Source organism: Struthio camelus, chromosome 2 (genome assembly GCF_040807025.1).
Source record: "Struthio camelus isolate bStrCam1 chromosome 2, bStrCam1.hap1, whole genome shotgun sequence".
Classification (NCBI taxonomy): domain Eukaryota; kingdom Metazoa; phylum Chordata; class Aves; order Struthioniformes; family Struthionidae; genus Struthio; species Struthio camelus.
The window spans coordinates 134,593,720-134,611,087 of record NC_090943.1 but is presented as its reverse complement, the minus strand read 5'-3'; the positions used below and the strand labels follow the sequence as shown (position 1 = coordinate 134,611,087).

At 39.1% G+C, this 17,368-nt stretch overlaps 1 protein-coding gene across 1 annotated transcript in view; it reads left to right on the top strand.

Annotated features, from left to right (window-relative positions):
• The window catches only part of CLVS1 (clavesin 1), a 111,477-nt gene that overhangs the window by 35,481 nt on the left and 58,628 nt on the right, over positions 1-17,368 (top strand). The window contains exon 3 of the mRNA XM_009673514.2: positions 5,068-5,242. Within this exon, the coding sequence (XP_009671809.1) occupies positions 5,068-5,242 (175 nt within the window). The remainder of the gene's footprint in view (positions 1-5,067; positions 5,243-17,368) is intronic.

The window sequence follows — 17,368 nt, the reverse complement described above, 5'->3', positions numbered from 1 at the left end:
CTATTCAGAACCCAGGCAGAGGATACAAACAAGCCCTTTTCAGCACATAAGTCAGCTGTGAACTCCTCTGTTCGACTGCTCATCTTTTCTGGTGTGGGAGTAGTCAAGTGAGTCACCACGTTTATTCAAGATACTTCATTCTGCAGTTATTCCTCAAGGTTGCAGTCAGCCAGGGGCCACCCTGACTTCTGCACAGTTCATACACTGGGCCTTTCCTCACCAAAAGAGCTTAAAATGTGAAGACTGGGTATTGCAGTGTTTGGATTGACCCTTGTTTCCCTCTGATACCAGGGAGGCTGTAAAGCCTGAATCAAGACATGAACCCCCAAGGACTGGCCTGGGCAGTCGTTTTCAGCTTATCTCTGCTTAAATTGTAAAAAAAATGCATGTGCTAAAAAAACAAACAAACAAACAAACCACAGCTATTTGCTAAGAATGCATTTAGGAAGTTGGGACTTTCTTACTGATACTTCATGAGTAGAAGAGGGAGCTTAATCTGCTGAATTAAATGACTTTGTATGATTTATGAACTCTGCTCCAAAAAGTGGTACTCATTAGATTCCAAGGACTTCCTCATGGGAAGCATAACTTGGCCATGTGTGGGAGTGATTCCAAATCTTCCTTCCTCAGTTCTCTCTGCTCAGCGTTGCCCTTCACTTACTACTGTGCTGTTCTTTTGTCTCCCTAGGGCTTTCCTTACAGCTTCCTCGGCTTTGATAAGTTTAAATAATTTGAGGTAACCGGAAAATGTTTTCCTGGTTATTCATCTTTTCACTTCCTCTTCTACGTTTTACTCTCAGTAGGCATACTCCCAGTAACATCCTGACAGCTTTCTCCCACACTGCAAGCTGAGCGTGCCTTTCTGCTTTTTTTTGTTGGTGGTTTATTGTGCAAGTCAGAAATAAAGCAAGATGTGGTCTCTTACCTGATTTCTGTCTATGCCAAAACTTTGCTTACATCACGCTACATCTCAGCTATAACATTTTTGTCAGGTATACTATGCTGCTTTCTCTTCCTTAAGTGTTCAGACAGACTCAGTGAAACCAGTTTTATTTTACTTACTCTTTTGTTAGCTTACGTTAAATATGACATTGCAGCAAGTTCACCTTTATGTTACACTTAAAAGGTGATAATAATTTCATCTGTTTGGTATCCTAAACCAGTCTGCAACAAGTAAATTTATCTGCATCTTTTATCTGCATTTCTTTTTAACTATGCCACTTTTTCAATATTGCAAGAGAGATGCTTTTATAGCATATTCACTTAAAAATATTAAGCTAAATTGCCTGTACCTTCCCAGGTAACAATATTGGGAGAAATTTTGTTAGTCTGGACTCTTGAGGGCCAGCCAGGACTATTATCAATAGTTTGTTTATTTTGCTTGATGCTAGTAAATCTTAATGGCTTCAGCTACTAATACTTTTGTACATTTTTACTTTTAACAATCAGATTAATCTAACTGACTTCACTTACACACTTAAAACAGAGCCTATGCTTAACTGTTTTGTGAGGGTAATCTAAAAAGCCTTTACCGATTCCTTTTTCTCAGAAACATATCACTTTCTTGCAGCATCTCTTGGTTGACCCCTTATTCTCCAACAGTCCCTCAACTTTATTTTCCAGGTATCTCCTCAAAATAACTGGTGGCAGAGACAGGCAAATAGATCATTCAATTTCCCTGCAATGTCTTTATCCCCTTTAACTGTTCCCATTGCACCCTGGTGCTCCACTGAGCCTTTTGATTCTCTCACAGCCTGCTTACGCCTCTAATAATTAAGTAACTTCTTCGTATTTATTTTTCTCTTATGCCTTTGGCTAATCTCTCCACCAAATCCCTCAGGTGAACCATTCCCATTTTTGTTTTACATTATTGTTCCTTACCACTAGCTTCTGTTGGGCTAACTTCCCATTTTCCAAAGGATATTTTAAGAGCCTCTTTTGTGGTACCTTTCCATTCAGCCAAGGCAAAGAGGCTCTTTCCTTCCCTTCTCCCTTTTGTCATTCAGGGGCATGTGCAAACCTTTTGTAACTCATTAATGGCTCACTTCAGTAGGCTCCATGCTGAATCTTTACAGCACCTTACACATTTCCTTTCGTGTGATAGTAATTTACTTCACTTTTTTGTGCAGGGGTTAAATTGGAGAGAGGGAGGGGGTTGGAGAAGGAAAGGGAACATTAAGCAGAGGAACAAAAGAGATGGACTAATAGAAAATGGTTCTGTGTTCATGCATAGAAAATGATTTGGATGCAAATCGGTCACACAGCTGAATGATTTGTCTCAAAGCCTCAAGATTAGCAAGCAGAGGCCTTCAGCCTCAAGTGGCACTCTGTCTGATTTCTATCCAGACCCTGCACAAAACAGTGTGCCTCCAAACAATTCACCTGGAGGACTTGTGTGCTGCTTTCATGTCTCCTCGTAGCTGATCTGAAAAAAGTCTTTATGTTGACTTTGAGTTATTTCCTATATCATGTTTTATAATCTGCAGATAGTGCAGACGGATAGTGCAGGCAGACGGATTAGTTACACACTAAGAAAACTAGGTGCCATGTCTCCCAGGCAAATAATTTCCGCTGGAACTGAAGGGAAGTACAGGCGAGTAAATACTTGATAACCTGGCAATTTTTGTAGCTACCTGGACAAAAACTGGAACTTCTAAGCACAGAAATACAAGAGGAAGATTTTGCTCAGTCATAAGAAATATTTCATTATGATTTGGAGTTTACAGAAAATTACAGAAAATGCCTTGTATGAAACCATTTCCATAAGACATTACTGAAATCATTATGCAGCCTTTAAAAACGTTAGAAGTAGCAGGACCATGAGTAAGAATGTGAACGTTCTATTAAGGAAACCCCACAAATGAGGGATGAAAACTTTTCTGACCATGATGTGGCCCTATTTTGACACTTTCAGCAATAACTAGTATTCAGTTTATTTCAGGATTTCCAAATGTGGGTTTAAACTGAGCTCTGAGTTATTCCATCTTCCCTGATACAACCAGAAAGTCCATCCATGAATGATTATACCTTTCTGTGCAGATGTTAACAGCAGAGTGAAGCAAGCTAGGATGTGTTTGAGGAGGACCCACTGTACGCCTGTGAGAGCTGCTACAGGGCAAGTCCTGGGAAAGGCTACCCCCCCACCCCAAATAAGGATGCTGTGAAAGAGTAACATGGGATACGTTGAGTAGAGGTCTAGGCATGGGATACATTGGGATAATGTGGTATACATTGAGGTCTAGCAGTGTATTTGCTTTCTCCTCACTGAAATACTAGCAACTAGAAGATGCTGCTTGAAAGTCATCACCCGTTTCAGCTGGATAGTGCACAGAATAAATAACTCAGGGTTTTCTGAAATTATTTTAGACTAAAAAACAAAAAACAAAAAACAACCTCCCCTCCCCCAAACTGCAGTTGCCTATCTGATTGATTGTTATCCCTCGCCTTGCACTACTAAGGAAAGTACTTTCTAAGTTTGCCTGTCTAGCACAGCTTCCCCATACAACTTCAAAAGGTTCAAGGTTGTCCTGTTACTGCAAATAAGGGAGGGGTGGTCTGGTGCCAAGTAACAATAAGGTTGATGTAGTTTCAGTCCAAACTGAGACTGTTACTGTGAAATCTTTAAGCTCCATTCATATTGCAAGTTGCCTCTGATTATACTTTGGAGAAGTTTCTAGCATATGCAAAAAGGCATGGACCAGACACAGGTTTTTCAAAAGGTAGCGTCTTTAGAGAAGAAATGTACATTTCTATTCAAAATTTTCCGAAAGAAAAGAGAAAGGATAAGAAAAACATCAGCATTTACTTATGATAAAAATTTATCACATGTTTTTTGTTGTTCAGGGGCCTTGATAGTAGAGAAGCTTCTCGATTGATTGTATGTCGGCTTTTTCTCAGACACAGTTTTAAAAAATGCTCCTGTAGGCTCAGATGACTTATTTACACTGAAGAAAATAGCAGAAAAGGATTAAATGAAAATCCCCCGGGAGAAAATGTTGTGGACCCTATAGTAGCCAGTCTCAGTTTTGCAAACAACATGACAGCTAACTTTTCAGACCTCATCAAAATATGAGGATAATACAGAGATGAAGTAGGCTACAATATCAGTATGTTACAATTTCATTTTAAACAACAGTAAACTGTACCTTCTGAGGATTTCCGTGCTTGTTGCTCACCAAAAGAATTAGTTGTTTGTAAACCACCCTGTGGGGAAGGTGAGATCAGTATGGATCCTGGTTCAGCTCCCTCAGGTGTAAGTGCGGAATAAGTTTATTAAAGTTGCTGAACTCATGCTTTTATGGAACACATGACAGCAAAGCAGAAGGGGGCTCAGGCTTCTCAGTCCAGACTTTCACATGAAAGAAACACGTCAACATTTTCTTCTCTGTCACTTGCTATCTCCTTCATGGCCTTAGAGGTTTTTAATTATTCTCCTTGAGCTGAAGGAAGCCTTGTGGCCAGCCTACTGGTAGCTGCTAATTAACAGAGCTCCCATTCTGAGTGGATGCAGTTATTTTCCATGTTGCATTTGACTCTCAAAAATAAGGCAACTGCTAAACTTTATTTCACAAACACCTTAAATCATTCTCCGCACTCAAGTAGGAAGGCAACCTATTTTTAATCATTCCATTGATATTAATATTACACAGATTTCCTTCAAATTTTAATTTTCCTTTTTACAATAGAAAGAGAAAAAAAATAGTAGTGTATCCAGAGGAGCAGGATTTTAAACTGATAGCCTGAATCCATTTCATTTCGCCACAGACAAATATTCTCCCAAAGTAGCTTAACTAAAATCTACAATAAGGAATGCCAGAAGAAGCAAAGAGATTTAATTAAGGGTCTATTTTATCTGCCAGTGGACAGGACTTATTAAATCAAAGAGAGAACTGTGAGTTTCAGAACAGGAGTGCTTTAGTGAGATGTCTGAAATAACTGTCTTTTCTAAAGAGTTCTATCAGAATAAATCCCTCATTTCCTGTACATGTCTCATCCACAGCAAAGCTGAATGTCTTGAGTTGTGAAGATAACTGCAAAAATTGATTTTTTTTTCTGCTCTGGCTTTAGAAACTCCTTCATAGACATCCTTCGGGCGATCCTGTTGTCCTTGGAAGTTCTCATCGAAGATCAGGAGCTCCAGATAAATGGCTTCATCCTAATTATAGACTGGAGTAATTTCTCCTTCAAGCAAGCCTCCAAGCTTACACCATCTATCCTCAAGCTGGCCATTGAAGGGTTACAGGTAGGTGGTGAGCGAGGCGTATGTCTGCTACTTTTGTTACTTCAACTGGGGAAATTCGCCTCAGCAGGCACTGGGCAGTGTAAGAGGGAGGTGGGAGAAAATAGTTCAGAATCCATTTGCATCCCATTGCAATGTTGACTTTCAAATGTTTCTTTTTGACTGTCTTTTACTTTCACTTCAGCTGTAAATCAGTGTAACCAATATGTGTGTTACTTACTGCAACATTAAGAATGACGAGTAGAGATTTGAGGTTTCATCCATCAGAGAGTTCAGGGGGATTAAAATCCAGCAACATCTGCTTTGTGGAGCATGCCATCCACATGTAAGCACGTCTGTACGCAGAGGGCGGGTGGCAGGAGAAAGGGGCAGCTCCTTTGGCGGATGGAGGTGTGCTGTTGTGCTGTCCGCGGGGGCGCGTTTGGGTTGGAGGGAAGTGAAGAAAAGGCAGGACAAGCTCCCAGTTCTGCCCTCATTCTGACTGCCTTAATTTGTCACAGGATCCTGCTGCATTGCAATTCAGGCTGTTCAGGGACTGCACATCTACATGGTGCTCGCAAATAAATAGGAGCTAGGTAAAACCACATATTATTACAAGATTAGGTGGAACCTGAGGACAAGACAGCTGGTGCCTGATGGAGAAACCTGAGGATGAGTGTAGCCTGTGTGTTAACAGAGAACTTCAACCCCTTCCAAGCCCACCTCTACTGTTAGACCTGGGACTTTTATTTTTAGACTTGAAGTAGTCTGACACAACCTTGTTAATTCTGCATGTGTGAGAGCATCAGAGGATTAATTTAGGTTGGAAGGATCTCTGGAGGTCACACAGCCCCACCCCCCTGCTCAGAGCAGGGCTGACTTTAATCTTAGATCAAGTTGCTCAGTGCCCACGTGTTCCATCTGACTACCTATTTTAAAAGGGAGATTTTATAAGTGATTTTATTTCCATTTTATTTTTAGTATTTCTGAGGTATCCTGTGGTTGTAAATACCTCAGGAATAATCTTTCCTTATTTGTGTGTGTGAGTGCGTGTGTGTATTTTAGCCTGAACGAATATACTAGGAAGAACAATCTGTTCAAACAATTTTTTGGCTAACAAATTGTCTGCAATTATATCACAATTGTTCCTACTTTATATTATTATTCCTAAGTGAGGTAAAAAAAAAAATCTGCTAGGTATTTTGAACCTTTATTCCCTTGTGTGGGGAGTTTTCAGCTGTTCTAAAAAACTAGAAAATCAAGCTGTGCAATTAGTCCCGAGGACAATAACTTGCCTTCTGCTGGGGCTACTATTTCTTCATCTGCCTTCTTTCACAGAATAATATCATTCTGTAAGTCAGCAAAACAAAACAAAAGAAAACCACTCCAGTCAGAAGGAAGGGAAAGCTAAGTGAAATACCCAATGAGATTAAATTCCAACAAGCGGTCCTTGTACCCCATCCAATTTTCTGAACTCTCAACTCTCCAGTAAGAGGCACAACCAGCCTTAATCCCACGGGACTCTCAGGTTGTTTGTCTCCTGCATGGGAATGAGAAGGTATGTGCACCTCATGACAGCTCCAGCTTTGAATTGTGGAAGAAAAAGCTATTCCTTTAAAACCCACTTCCTCCTACTGTGCCCAGAGGGAGTTTACCTGGAGAGAGCCCTCAGCCTATTTGCATTTGGTGGTAAAAATATGTTTCTGGAAGTCTCAAAACCTGAAAGTACCAAGGTTGATCTTATGATTATGTCACTAATGTCATATCCTGGGCTGGGTAATTTAAGGGGGCTGCCTTTCTTGGTGATGGGCGGGTATTTTCTTTCTTATTTACAGTATCATCTTCTGCGTGTTAAGCAGAAATGCAACTGTCTCTCCAAAAAATACAAATTGAGATACTGTGTCCCATACTTTCCTAACTACTGAAGGGTTTGGCCTGTGAGAGTTGTGGTGAGAGTCGTGGATGCTGCACTCTGACTTGCAAGGTTTAGAAGCAAGCAAACAAGCAAGCTATAGATTTAGTAAGCAATAGATTTTTTTTATTATTTTTTGACTCTCATGGTTGCTGTTGCATAGCTTCAGTAAGACTTTGTTTTATTATTATTTTAAAGGAGCTTCTGCTGCCTATTGTAAAATTAAAACATAATTGAAATGCAAGCAAGACCTACATATATAGAACGAAGAGTTACAATATTAGTTGCTTTGGAGGTCACCAAAAGTAAAACAGTCAGCTTCTACTCACATGAGATTATGATGTCTGAAACATAGCTAGCTTGTTTTAGTTCCTTGATGTTACTGCGTATGTGTGGATGCTCAGACAGGCAGATTACATGATTACACCAGTTCTTTCTGAGAAAAGATTTTGGGTCACATTAAGGGCTACAAAAGTGTAGCTGTGTGGATGGAAGGAAAATAATTCTCTCTTGCAACGTCTGGCAGAGCTGAACCCATTTGTTCACATGTCGGGATCTGGACCTGGAATTTTTAGCCACTGTAATAGATTCATTTTAATGCCATTGCTGGACAATCTTACCATACTCTTGTGAAACTCTAATCCAATTCAATACGTCAGAAAATCTTTTTCTGAAATATAGAATGGCTAAGAAGTAAACAATAGTGTACTTGATAATTTAAATTTATAAATTTGGTAATTTTTTTCTTACTTTCAAGTTGCATTATGTTCTTCATCCTGATGAAAGAAAGCATTATTTTCTAGTCAATTCATCTACTTGCAATTGTATTCATTTTTTTTTCCCCGCAAATTGCTCCCACACTGCATTATCCGTATGGAAAGAGAATATACATTGAACAGTGCGTATGTTAATGCAGCCTCTGTTGCAGGACCACTTCTAGTAAGATCTAAAAGATTGCCTGCAGAGATGGATACATAGCTATTATATAGGATTCTCAGTTCTGAACACTGTAAAAGCCTGTACATGTACAGGGAAGTGAAACATCTGCTACATCACCATTTGATCTGAAAACACATTTTGTTCCATAGTACTCTTTACTCTGTTTGGATTTCCGTATACACTACATTACACAAGCCGGTTCATTATAACTCAACAGGGCAGCTACCCTGTATCTCAATTACCTTATTTAATGACCTAAAAGTAGCATGATGTCACTACTTTAATCTGCTGTTGTTCAGATGCTAAATAACTGTTTGTACAGTATGGCAATTCTAAGCACACCACAGCAGTGCGAGGACGAATGTGTTCTCGCTGCCTAAACCATCCCTGATTAATGAGCTCTACTCTTTCATCACAAGGCAATTGCTACTGTATGTTTTTAGCTCATACCATACCCTTTTCTAGACCTTTTTGATCTTTTGAATCTTACCGCATTAAAGAGAAAATTGACATATGGATGTAAAGGTGGAGAAAGAGATGTATACAAAGCCAATTTATTTTGCCAGCAACTTGATGATTTTTTACTTCTAATCTTTTTTTTTCTTTAAGTGAACAGCTTTTCCTTGTCACAGCATATTTCTTCCCTCTGTTATCTTCGTCCACGAAGATTTCTCTTTGGGTCATGTTGATCTTATAATTATGCTGTGTTTGCAGACAAAATTTAATAGTGGCTTCAGTTAACCAGAGGCTGATCTTTCAGCATTTTGTATAGCGTTTGGGAAGCATCAGTCATAAATGTCTAACAGTAAAGTTATGAAACCCATGCTGCAATTGTGAAGCATGTACAGCATGTGAAACATGATCATTGCAATCCTTCTTAGCATGCTGTACGCTTCCTAATGAATGCTATTTAAAGACCACTAATACATACGGGAATTAGGCCTGAACTGTAAGTGTTGCACTGAATGCAGACTGGGTGTGCAGTGAAGCACAGATTTTATTTATTTATTTTATTATTTATTTTTAACTCTGACCGGGTTTTGCTTGGAGGATACAGTTGCTGTACCTCTAGATAGGACTTGAGTTTAGGGTTCTCCTGCCCATGAGTACAGAGAAACACTGCTTCCTTCTGCCTTAACCAGCAACAGAGCTATGTTCTCCAGTTTATGTACACGCACATGTGTATCCAGATAGAAATACCCTAGCTAGATCCTCTGAGTTGAAATGCAGTGACTTCTCCAATAGCAACTAGAAATATCTCAAAACATTGAAAACGTTCAGCTCTGATCTCCGCTATCGTTGCTTTCGTGAATACAAAACCAGAAGGCCATACTAAGACCTAGCTGAGTTGCTCACAGCATGAATTGGCAGGCTGGATCCAAAAGTGACCTGAAGATCAGTTTTGGACTCCAGTGTCCCTAGTACTGCCTTTCATAAGAGCTAATAGGAAAGAAGCGCAGTTCCATATCGTGGCATAATGTTTTGTTTTTCTCTTTTTTTCCCCATAAAAACTTTGTGGAAAGTATATAAGCTTTTAGAACTGATAAAAAGTTTTCCACTGAAAGCCTTTTTTTCCCAGAAAAATGCTATTTTGCCAAAATCAAAATATTTTGTTGGAATATGTTAATTCCAACAAATTTAATCTGGAAAAGAGAAACACTTAATATTCCATTTTATTATGACTCGTAAGAAGCACTTGATTTTTTTCCTATTTGTTATCAGTTCTTATTTTTTTAAAGCTGAATCAAACAGGGGTTTGGAATGGTATTTTAGATTAGCATCAGTTGCGTTGGTGGGTATGACCAAATCCGACTGATAGCACAGGTCCAGCCATTAAATCTTTGTTACAGTCAAATGGGAGATCTGAACAGAGCCCAGGCACTGCTCATGTATCTGTGTGAGCCCTTTGCCCTGCAAGTTTGGTCTTTTCTTCACCAGTCCAGACCTTAAAGCAGTGAACTGACTCTTTTCTCCTCACTTAAGCACACTTTTAATCTGAAATCTAATGAAGGTGTGAGCACTCTGGCTTACTTAACATGACAGCTGCACTTCTTGGCAGTCATGTGAAAGATACAGGCTATGAGATGCCTTGCATAGTAGGTATGCAATACATAGTGGGCAATTAGGCTTTGCACAGAGTTTCAGAACAGAATACTGCTATTGCTTGAAAGCTTCGAGTATGTGAGAATCCTCATCTTAACAAACTGAAGAGCACACCGAAAAAGACTCATTCTAGCTCAGCCTTTCTGTGGAAATCTGTAGTATAAGGAAAGGTCTGTCTACGCTGCAAATATCCTATGATGCAATTGCATCAGGTATTTGTAACAGGTTGTATTAAAAAAAGATGTAGAACTCTTTTATCGCATACTGAAGGCAAAACAGCTCAGATTATTATCAGCAATAGAAGTCAGGCAAGCAAACCCACGTGTAGATACATGTATAAACTGACCTGGACAATGATAAAAAATATACATTAGTATTTAGTGGAAAAAGCCCTTCAAATTAGACTTTAAAATTGTTTATATCTGGGAGACTAAATGTAGACTCAAAAATGACTCATTCATTAGTTCTGCATCCCTTCAGTCTTTCAGGATCAAAATCTGAAAGACAAAAATCAACATATACATGAGGCCAGATTCTCAAGTGGTATAAATAAGAAGGGGCTCTGCGCATATCTGTGCAGCTGTGCTGATTTGTGGCGGCTGAGAGTCATTCCCTCCTTCTGCTTTCCCTCTAGAAAGATATCAGTCATCTAAGTTAAGACAGCCTAGTTTTGTTTGTTTAGTTGTTTGTTTGTTTGTTTCATGTTCAGGATTTCAAAAATTATAAAAAAAGAAGGAAATCTTTAGATTTGGGATTTTGTGCAAAGACCTTGTGAGAGAAATTAAAGAAAACAGGATAATCTAGGTTGGGGTCTCACAGATTAATAACTATTTCTTTACTGAGGCCTTACTAGAGGGCTAGCAATTTCCTCAAAATATAAAAGATTCTCACGCATCATAATCACAGTGTTTTTATATGTCTAAAATGCATGTGGTAGCTTCACAAACACCTCCAGATACCTCAAGCTCACTAATACCTCAAGCTTATGTTTACAGAGGCAAGGTTAGTTGTATCAGGAATACTTTTGCCTACAGAGGGGGAGGAATCTGGTCTGTAAAGAAAATAGAGAGGTTCTTCCAGCAAAGTCATTTAACTGTTTCTGGAGAGACGTCTCCAAGATCTAACGATGTTCAGCATGTAGAGAACTGTTACAGATTAAAATTTCCTTGATGCTATAATATACAGTGGAATACTCTGCTTCCCAAATAACTGTGACAAAAAACTTCTTTGATTTCAAAATTATTATTTGTACAAAATATAAGCCTTCGCATTTACACAGATATTTGGATGAACCCATTTGCAATATATGCACATAAAAAGCATATGAACTTTTTTTTGTGAAATGCAGTCTAAAGAGTTTCAAAATGTGTTCTGAAGTTAAATTTTTCCTCACTATTAGAATGTATTTCATGTTAGAGACCTCTGTTAAACATGAAGGCACAACTAATGATGAGCAGTTAGCATCCACTGAAGCAAGGTCAGCTTGAATAATTCCAGAAATGCTCGTGCTATCTGTCTCGAACAGCTGTTGTGATATGTAGAGTGAGTACTCTCTGTGCTGTCAATAAGGATGCCTTTGAAATATTAGGAGACAGGGATTGACTTATACATAAAATAAAGGTAGATAAACAGACTTTTCTCTCTGCAAGAGAAGGCCTACGCTCATTGTTTGCCTAAAATCTCTAGGGAGTTGACTAGAACAAGGAAAAAAGAAAATAACAGTAGGCTTTAGGCTAACATTCATCACTTGAAAATCGGAATTAACTACATAGCAGAATTGATCAGCACATTTGCCAGTTGGAGGCATTTTGGCGTTTGGCTGTGAGTAAGTGGGATAAACTGCAATGTGGACAGTCGGAGAGGCTGTAAAGTTGAAAGCCATTTTTAATGACAGTTATAACATTTTAGTAAAGGTCTCACGGAGCCAATGACAAAAATTAGACAGGAAGCAAATACACTTTCAGCCATGGCAAACGGACAGAAAAGTTTATTACAATAAATCTGCTTTAAAAAGAAAGCAGCTATTTCGTAGCTAATGAAATAGTTATAGCTGGCACGAGTCATGCCCAGAACCTTTCCACCAACGTGTGCTTAAGCTCACATCATACCTTTAACCTTTCTTCCTCTTATAAAATGTGATTGTAGCCAAATGTACTTGCATTACCTTACATTTATCCATCTCCTCATTAAGTTCATAGGATGGATACATCTGTACCAACTGTTATTTTGCTTCTTTTACAACTCTCAAAGCTTTTGCCTTGTTAGCGTGAAAGCTGAGTGAGAGCTTCTTGAAAGTGGTGTTTACTACAAGCATCTTTTTGTTACGAGAATTTTATAAAGCAGTTATGTGGTTTTTTTCAGGGAAAAAAAGGGTTGGGGGGGCTGCATACACAAAACTAGGCCAGAACTGAGGTATAGAAGTGACATTTCAGTGGGAGCTAAGTGCAAAAGGTGGAACAGGTGTTGTTTTGCTGAAGATCTGGGGCGATGGTAAATATCTGCGTGGGCAGGGTGATGATGGGAGAAAGCAAGCCAGAGCAAGAGGAGCAGTGATGATACAGCTGTAAGCTGTGACCTGTGGAGTAGAATATCCTCCAAGCAAAGGCAGATGAACAGACTATGCTCTCTATAGGAGAGGATTCCTGCTGGATCCTCACCAGCTGCTCCAGGATTAGGACTCACGTCACCTGGGAAAACAGCTACGGCAGCGCGGGAGTAGTTTCCCTCCGACACAGCCCCTTCCCTAGCATGTCCCTCCAAGGGGTTCAGCCCGAAGCAGCCTCAGAGGCCCTGGCCAGGGATCCCGGCTGCTGCCGCACCAAAGGTAGTGGCTTTGCCTGCACGGCTGCAGCGGAGGACTTGCACCAGCGTGTGCATTCACCCTCTCTGCTCTGCCGCTTTGGCGAGGGTAATAATTCCTGGTGGAAGTCTGGCGACAAAGAGCTGAAAGTAGCAAGATGTTAAACTTCCATAACTGTTTACTAAACCCAGACAGGCAATGATTTTGGGTAGCTGATTTGGTTTGCTGGTTGGCTGTTTGATTACTGTTTTGTTCAGATAAGCAGAACTTTTCTACCTCACGTATTTTCTTTTAAAGTCTAGTCTGTTATCAGTATATCCTCCTAAACGGAACAACCTATAAAATCCTGAATATCGGCCACGCAGTATGGTCAAAAGGGACAACAATGTTTTCAATAAGCTTCAGGTGAAATCCTAACTCCAGTGATGTGAATGAGACCTTTTACCCTGATGGAGGCCATATTTCCAACCCTATTATAGCACGATAGGAAATGATTTTCCATTCCATAAGAGGTTTTTAGGCCTTGGGGAGAAGATCCTCAATACGTGAACATTTTAGGGGAAATTTTCTGCACCAATTAGAACATTTTGTGTTGTGATCTTGAAGCATTCAGTTCATTTTCAAATATTTTTAAGTTTCTTCTTAATTTTATATAGCTTAACATTTGAGGTAAATATTCCTGAACAGCAGGGGTTCCTTTATTCAAAAATGGGAGACTGAAACATCTCAGACATGGAAATCTTCCAAGGAAAGACAAAAACATAGACTGAAAAATTCAATGAGACTCCCCACTTCCTTCTCCCCTTCCCCTGCCGCGTTTTATTTTGACAAATTAGCATTTTCTGAGGAAAGAATATTTCAGTGGAAATTCTTTCAACCATTGTATTGTCCTATATTTCAAACTTTCCTGCAATTTTTTCAGATTGTTTTTTACATCCCTTTCTGCTACAGATGTGTTAGATCATTTAAATTTGCATTCTGCTTTTCAGTCCAAGCACACTACCACTATTTCAAAATATCTGCACAAGAACCAGTTTAAAATATGGCAGAAGTGCAGTAAAAATCATTTCCATTACAGAGGAGGTTTTCTGACCAACTCTAATTTACATGCAACGAAAATACAGCTAAGAAAAAGCATAGCTATCTAGCACAATTACAGTGCAGAGATTTTTTAAATAACTGATACATTGAGGAGATCATCAAATTGACAGTTTTTCAGAAAAAAGGAAGGCACATGAATACATGTGAGATGAACGAAATAGTTTATCGTCACTTAAGGATTACAGAGGACAACAGTAAAACTTTTAATAAATTGGAAATAAAATTGAAGCTTGCCTAGGCTTGAAGCTCGCCTAGGGTAATATATGTGTTATTCTGCTGTTTTCCAAGAGAAATTAGAAGCAGATCTGAACTGGTGAAAATATGCTCAGTAGTAGATGCGCTTAGTGTCTGGGAGAGATGGTGGCTTGCAAGCTAGTGAGAGCATTCACGTGCACGGACACATAAAAAGCAGCTACAAAGAGGTCCATTGTAACTTCTGAGTGAAGTGTCATAAATAGTCCCAGTGACAATCCTAACTTTGTTTGGCTCCATTAACAAATACAGAGAGCCTGAATTAAATTCTCTCGCTGGTAATAGCATCTCAGTATAATACAGGCTGCACTTACCTTCTTGTGATGATCTTTTTCCTTTATGATCATTTCTCAAACTCCTTGTTTAATTGTGAGAAAAGCTGTGGGGAGACAGTTGTAAAGATATAAGGATTCCTGAGTCTACACTCTTACTAAATTAATGAATTAGTATAGATAGCTGTTTGAAGTTAATTAATCTATGTGAGTAGGCTTTTTGATAACACTGGACAAAATATCTCCTATAATCCTCCCTCTCTTTCTCAGAAAGAAGTTACTCATTTTACTACAAAAAAAAAAAAAATCCCTTCCATATTTTCAGACAAATTCCAAACACTTTTCTTTGAAAATAAAACATTTACACTCAAAGTCAATGAGGTAGCACCTCAAATCCTCATTTTCTGTTGTTGGTTTCTTTCTTTGGTTAAGCTGAATCCACCACCACTGCAGTGTGGCGACTGTCTGTAGCTGTTTGGCATCATGAGTCAAAGAGCCACTTGGACAGCTGAACTGACAAAGGATTAAGGAAGCCGAAAGCAGCCAAACTGCTGTTCTGATGAGATACTGCAGCAGAATTTCTGCAATTATGCTTTTCTATGAAGAGCTGACATTTTCTAGGAGAAGCTCATGCTTTACTAAGTAGTTTGGCCTAAAGAGCTGTCTTTTGTTGACACTGAGAGAAACTCAGCTTCTTTGCGAGATTCTAGCTGAAGCCTTATAAGGCATCACCCCAAATACTCCTAAACGTTCCCTATCATGGAAACGTGGGTTGGAAGAGTCTTCTGGTCATCTCATACAAATTTCTGCTCAAAGTAGAACTGCTGCCGTTATTAGATCAGGTCTGCCGTGGCCATCAAATCAGCTAGCCGTTATCTAGCCTTTTCTACTTCCCTTTCTCCCTGCTCTTTCTCTGCTTTTGATATTGCTTTCTCATCTAATAATTAAAAATAAATAATCTGTTGGGAAAAGCAGCTGTGCAAGGTGTGCACTTTGTGGAGCTGAGCCCTAACACATGGCTAAGTGTTAGGTATTCAAATACACCAAATGTAATTAGCTATGCAAGAAATTTCACCTCTCCAATTTGTTATACATGCCCGAGTGAATGTTAATGGGGTCACATAGCTCTTTGAACTGCTACTGACAGAACAATAAAGAGTTCCTGTGGTTTTCAAGAAACAGCACAGTATAATTTTGCTTACTTTGCAAGGGCATTTCTTAATGATATCATTATACCCTCTAAACTCTTAGTTCATTTTCAGAAACTCACAACACTTCAAATGACAAGTTACCTTGGGAGAATGGAATTTTGATTATAATTTATAATGTGTTACTTGGTGAATATTCTTTTCCTGTGCCTTTGAGAGGTGCCAGCCATGGTATTTTAATGAAGCACCTCGGTTTTACAGCCTTTCTTCTCTGAAATTGGAACAACAGCAGGTAAAGGGCTAGACTTCTTATCCGGTTTGCTGAGTAAGCAAGGCAAATAAATTCCTTCTGAACCATCTTAAAGGATAGTACAAAATAACTAAGATTTGTCTCTGTTCAGACATTACTTATGCCTCAACAGTATTGCTGGAGATCAAATGAATAACCTTAGTAGCAAATTCCTGCCATCTGTGATGAAGTTCATTCAAATGTTTGAAAAATTTTACTTTTAACTGTTTGCACCATTATGAACTTGTTTGATTTGCAAAGATATTCTAAGCAAATTAGTTCACTCAGGCATAGCTGTTGAACTAACAAAATAAGTGGACGTTGCAATTAAGTAAATTTATTGGGTATCTGATTCTAAGGTTTGCCCAGCTTTGTGTGTATACAGGAAAAAAAAATTAAAAAAACTTTGTGGTATCATAATCCTTTTCTTAAAGGCTAATGCAGAAAGCAGATCTGGAAGGTTCCAGGTTTAGATCACAAGAAAAAAATTAGGAAATTTCCTTGTTTGCTTACAGGAGACTGTATAAATTAGTCCTCTTTGATGATTTCTTTTTGCTGGGTTAATTGGGAATTTTGCATATTACAAATACTGTGATAATTTCAGAACATGAGTCGCAGAAAATTGCTTTTAATAATAATAGAACGCTTTGTTGGGCATGTACATTGCTGAAAACAAATATTGATTTGAATGTACTTGTATATACTTAGTTGCCAGCCTGCAGTTTTCCCTCATATCTGTATCTCAGATACTGGCTCTCCACCTATTGCGTCTGGACAAATCAAAGTACGCATACCACTGGCATGAACAGGGGCAGGTGATCATGAATTTCAGCATAGTGAATCCCCCAAATGGCACTAGCACTACTAATGCGACTGTGGTAACCAAAGGCAAAAACCATGTCTCTCTCATTTTGTATATTTGCAATGCCATATCTGAGCCCAGAGAACAGCTTCCTGCCTCCCTCCGCAGACCTGGAGGCTGTATTTCCAAAGCAAAGCTCTTTGAATCTGCGCCGGCTGGCATGCTAAAAGAAACTGTGGAATAACTCTTGGCAAAGAACATTTCACTAAAGATGCAACACCTGTTGATTTGCGTGCAGCCCTTTTGAGAAACCTGCGCACTTCTATAGAGACAGCCTTGAAAGATATGACACTGGTGAAGACTTTGAACCCTTCTGTTCCGAGATGAATTTCTCTACTATTCAACTGTTCTGGCATGAGAAGCAAATCTTGCATCCTTTAAACATTTCAAAATACTGTTTGTGCATGCTAAATGGAACAAAGCAGGGACTTTAAAATGATTTCTCTCTTTCTTTTTATCTCCCTTTCTGCCC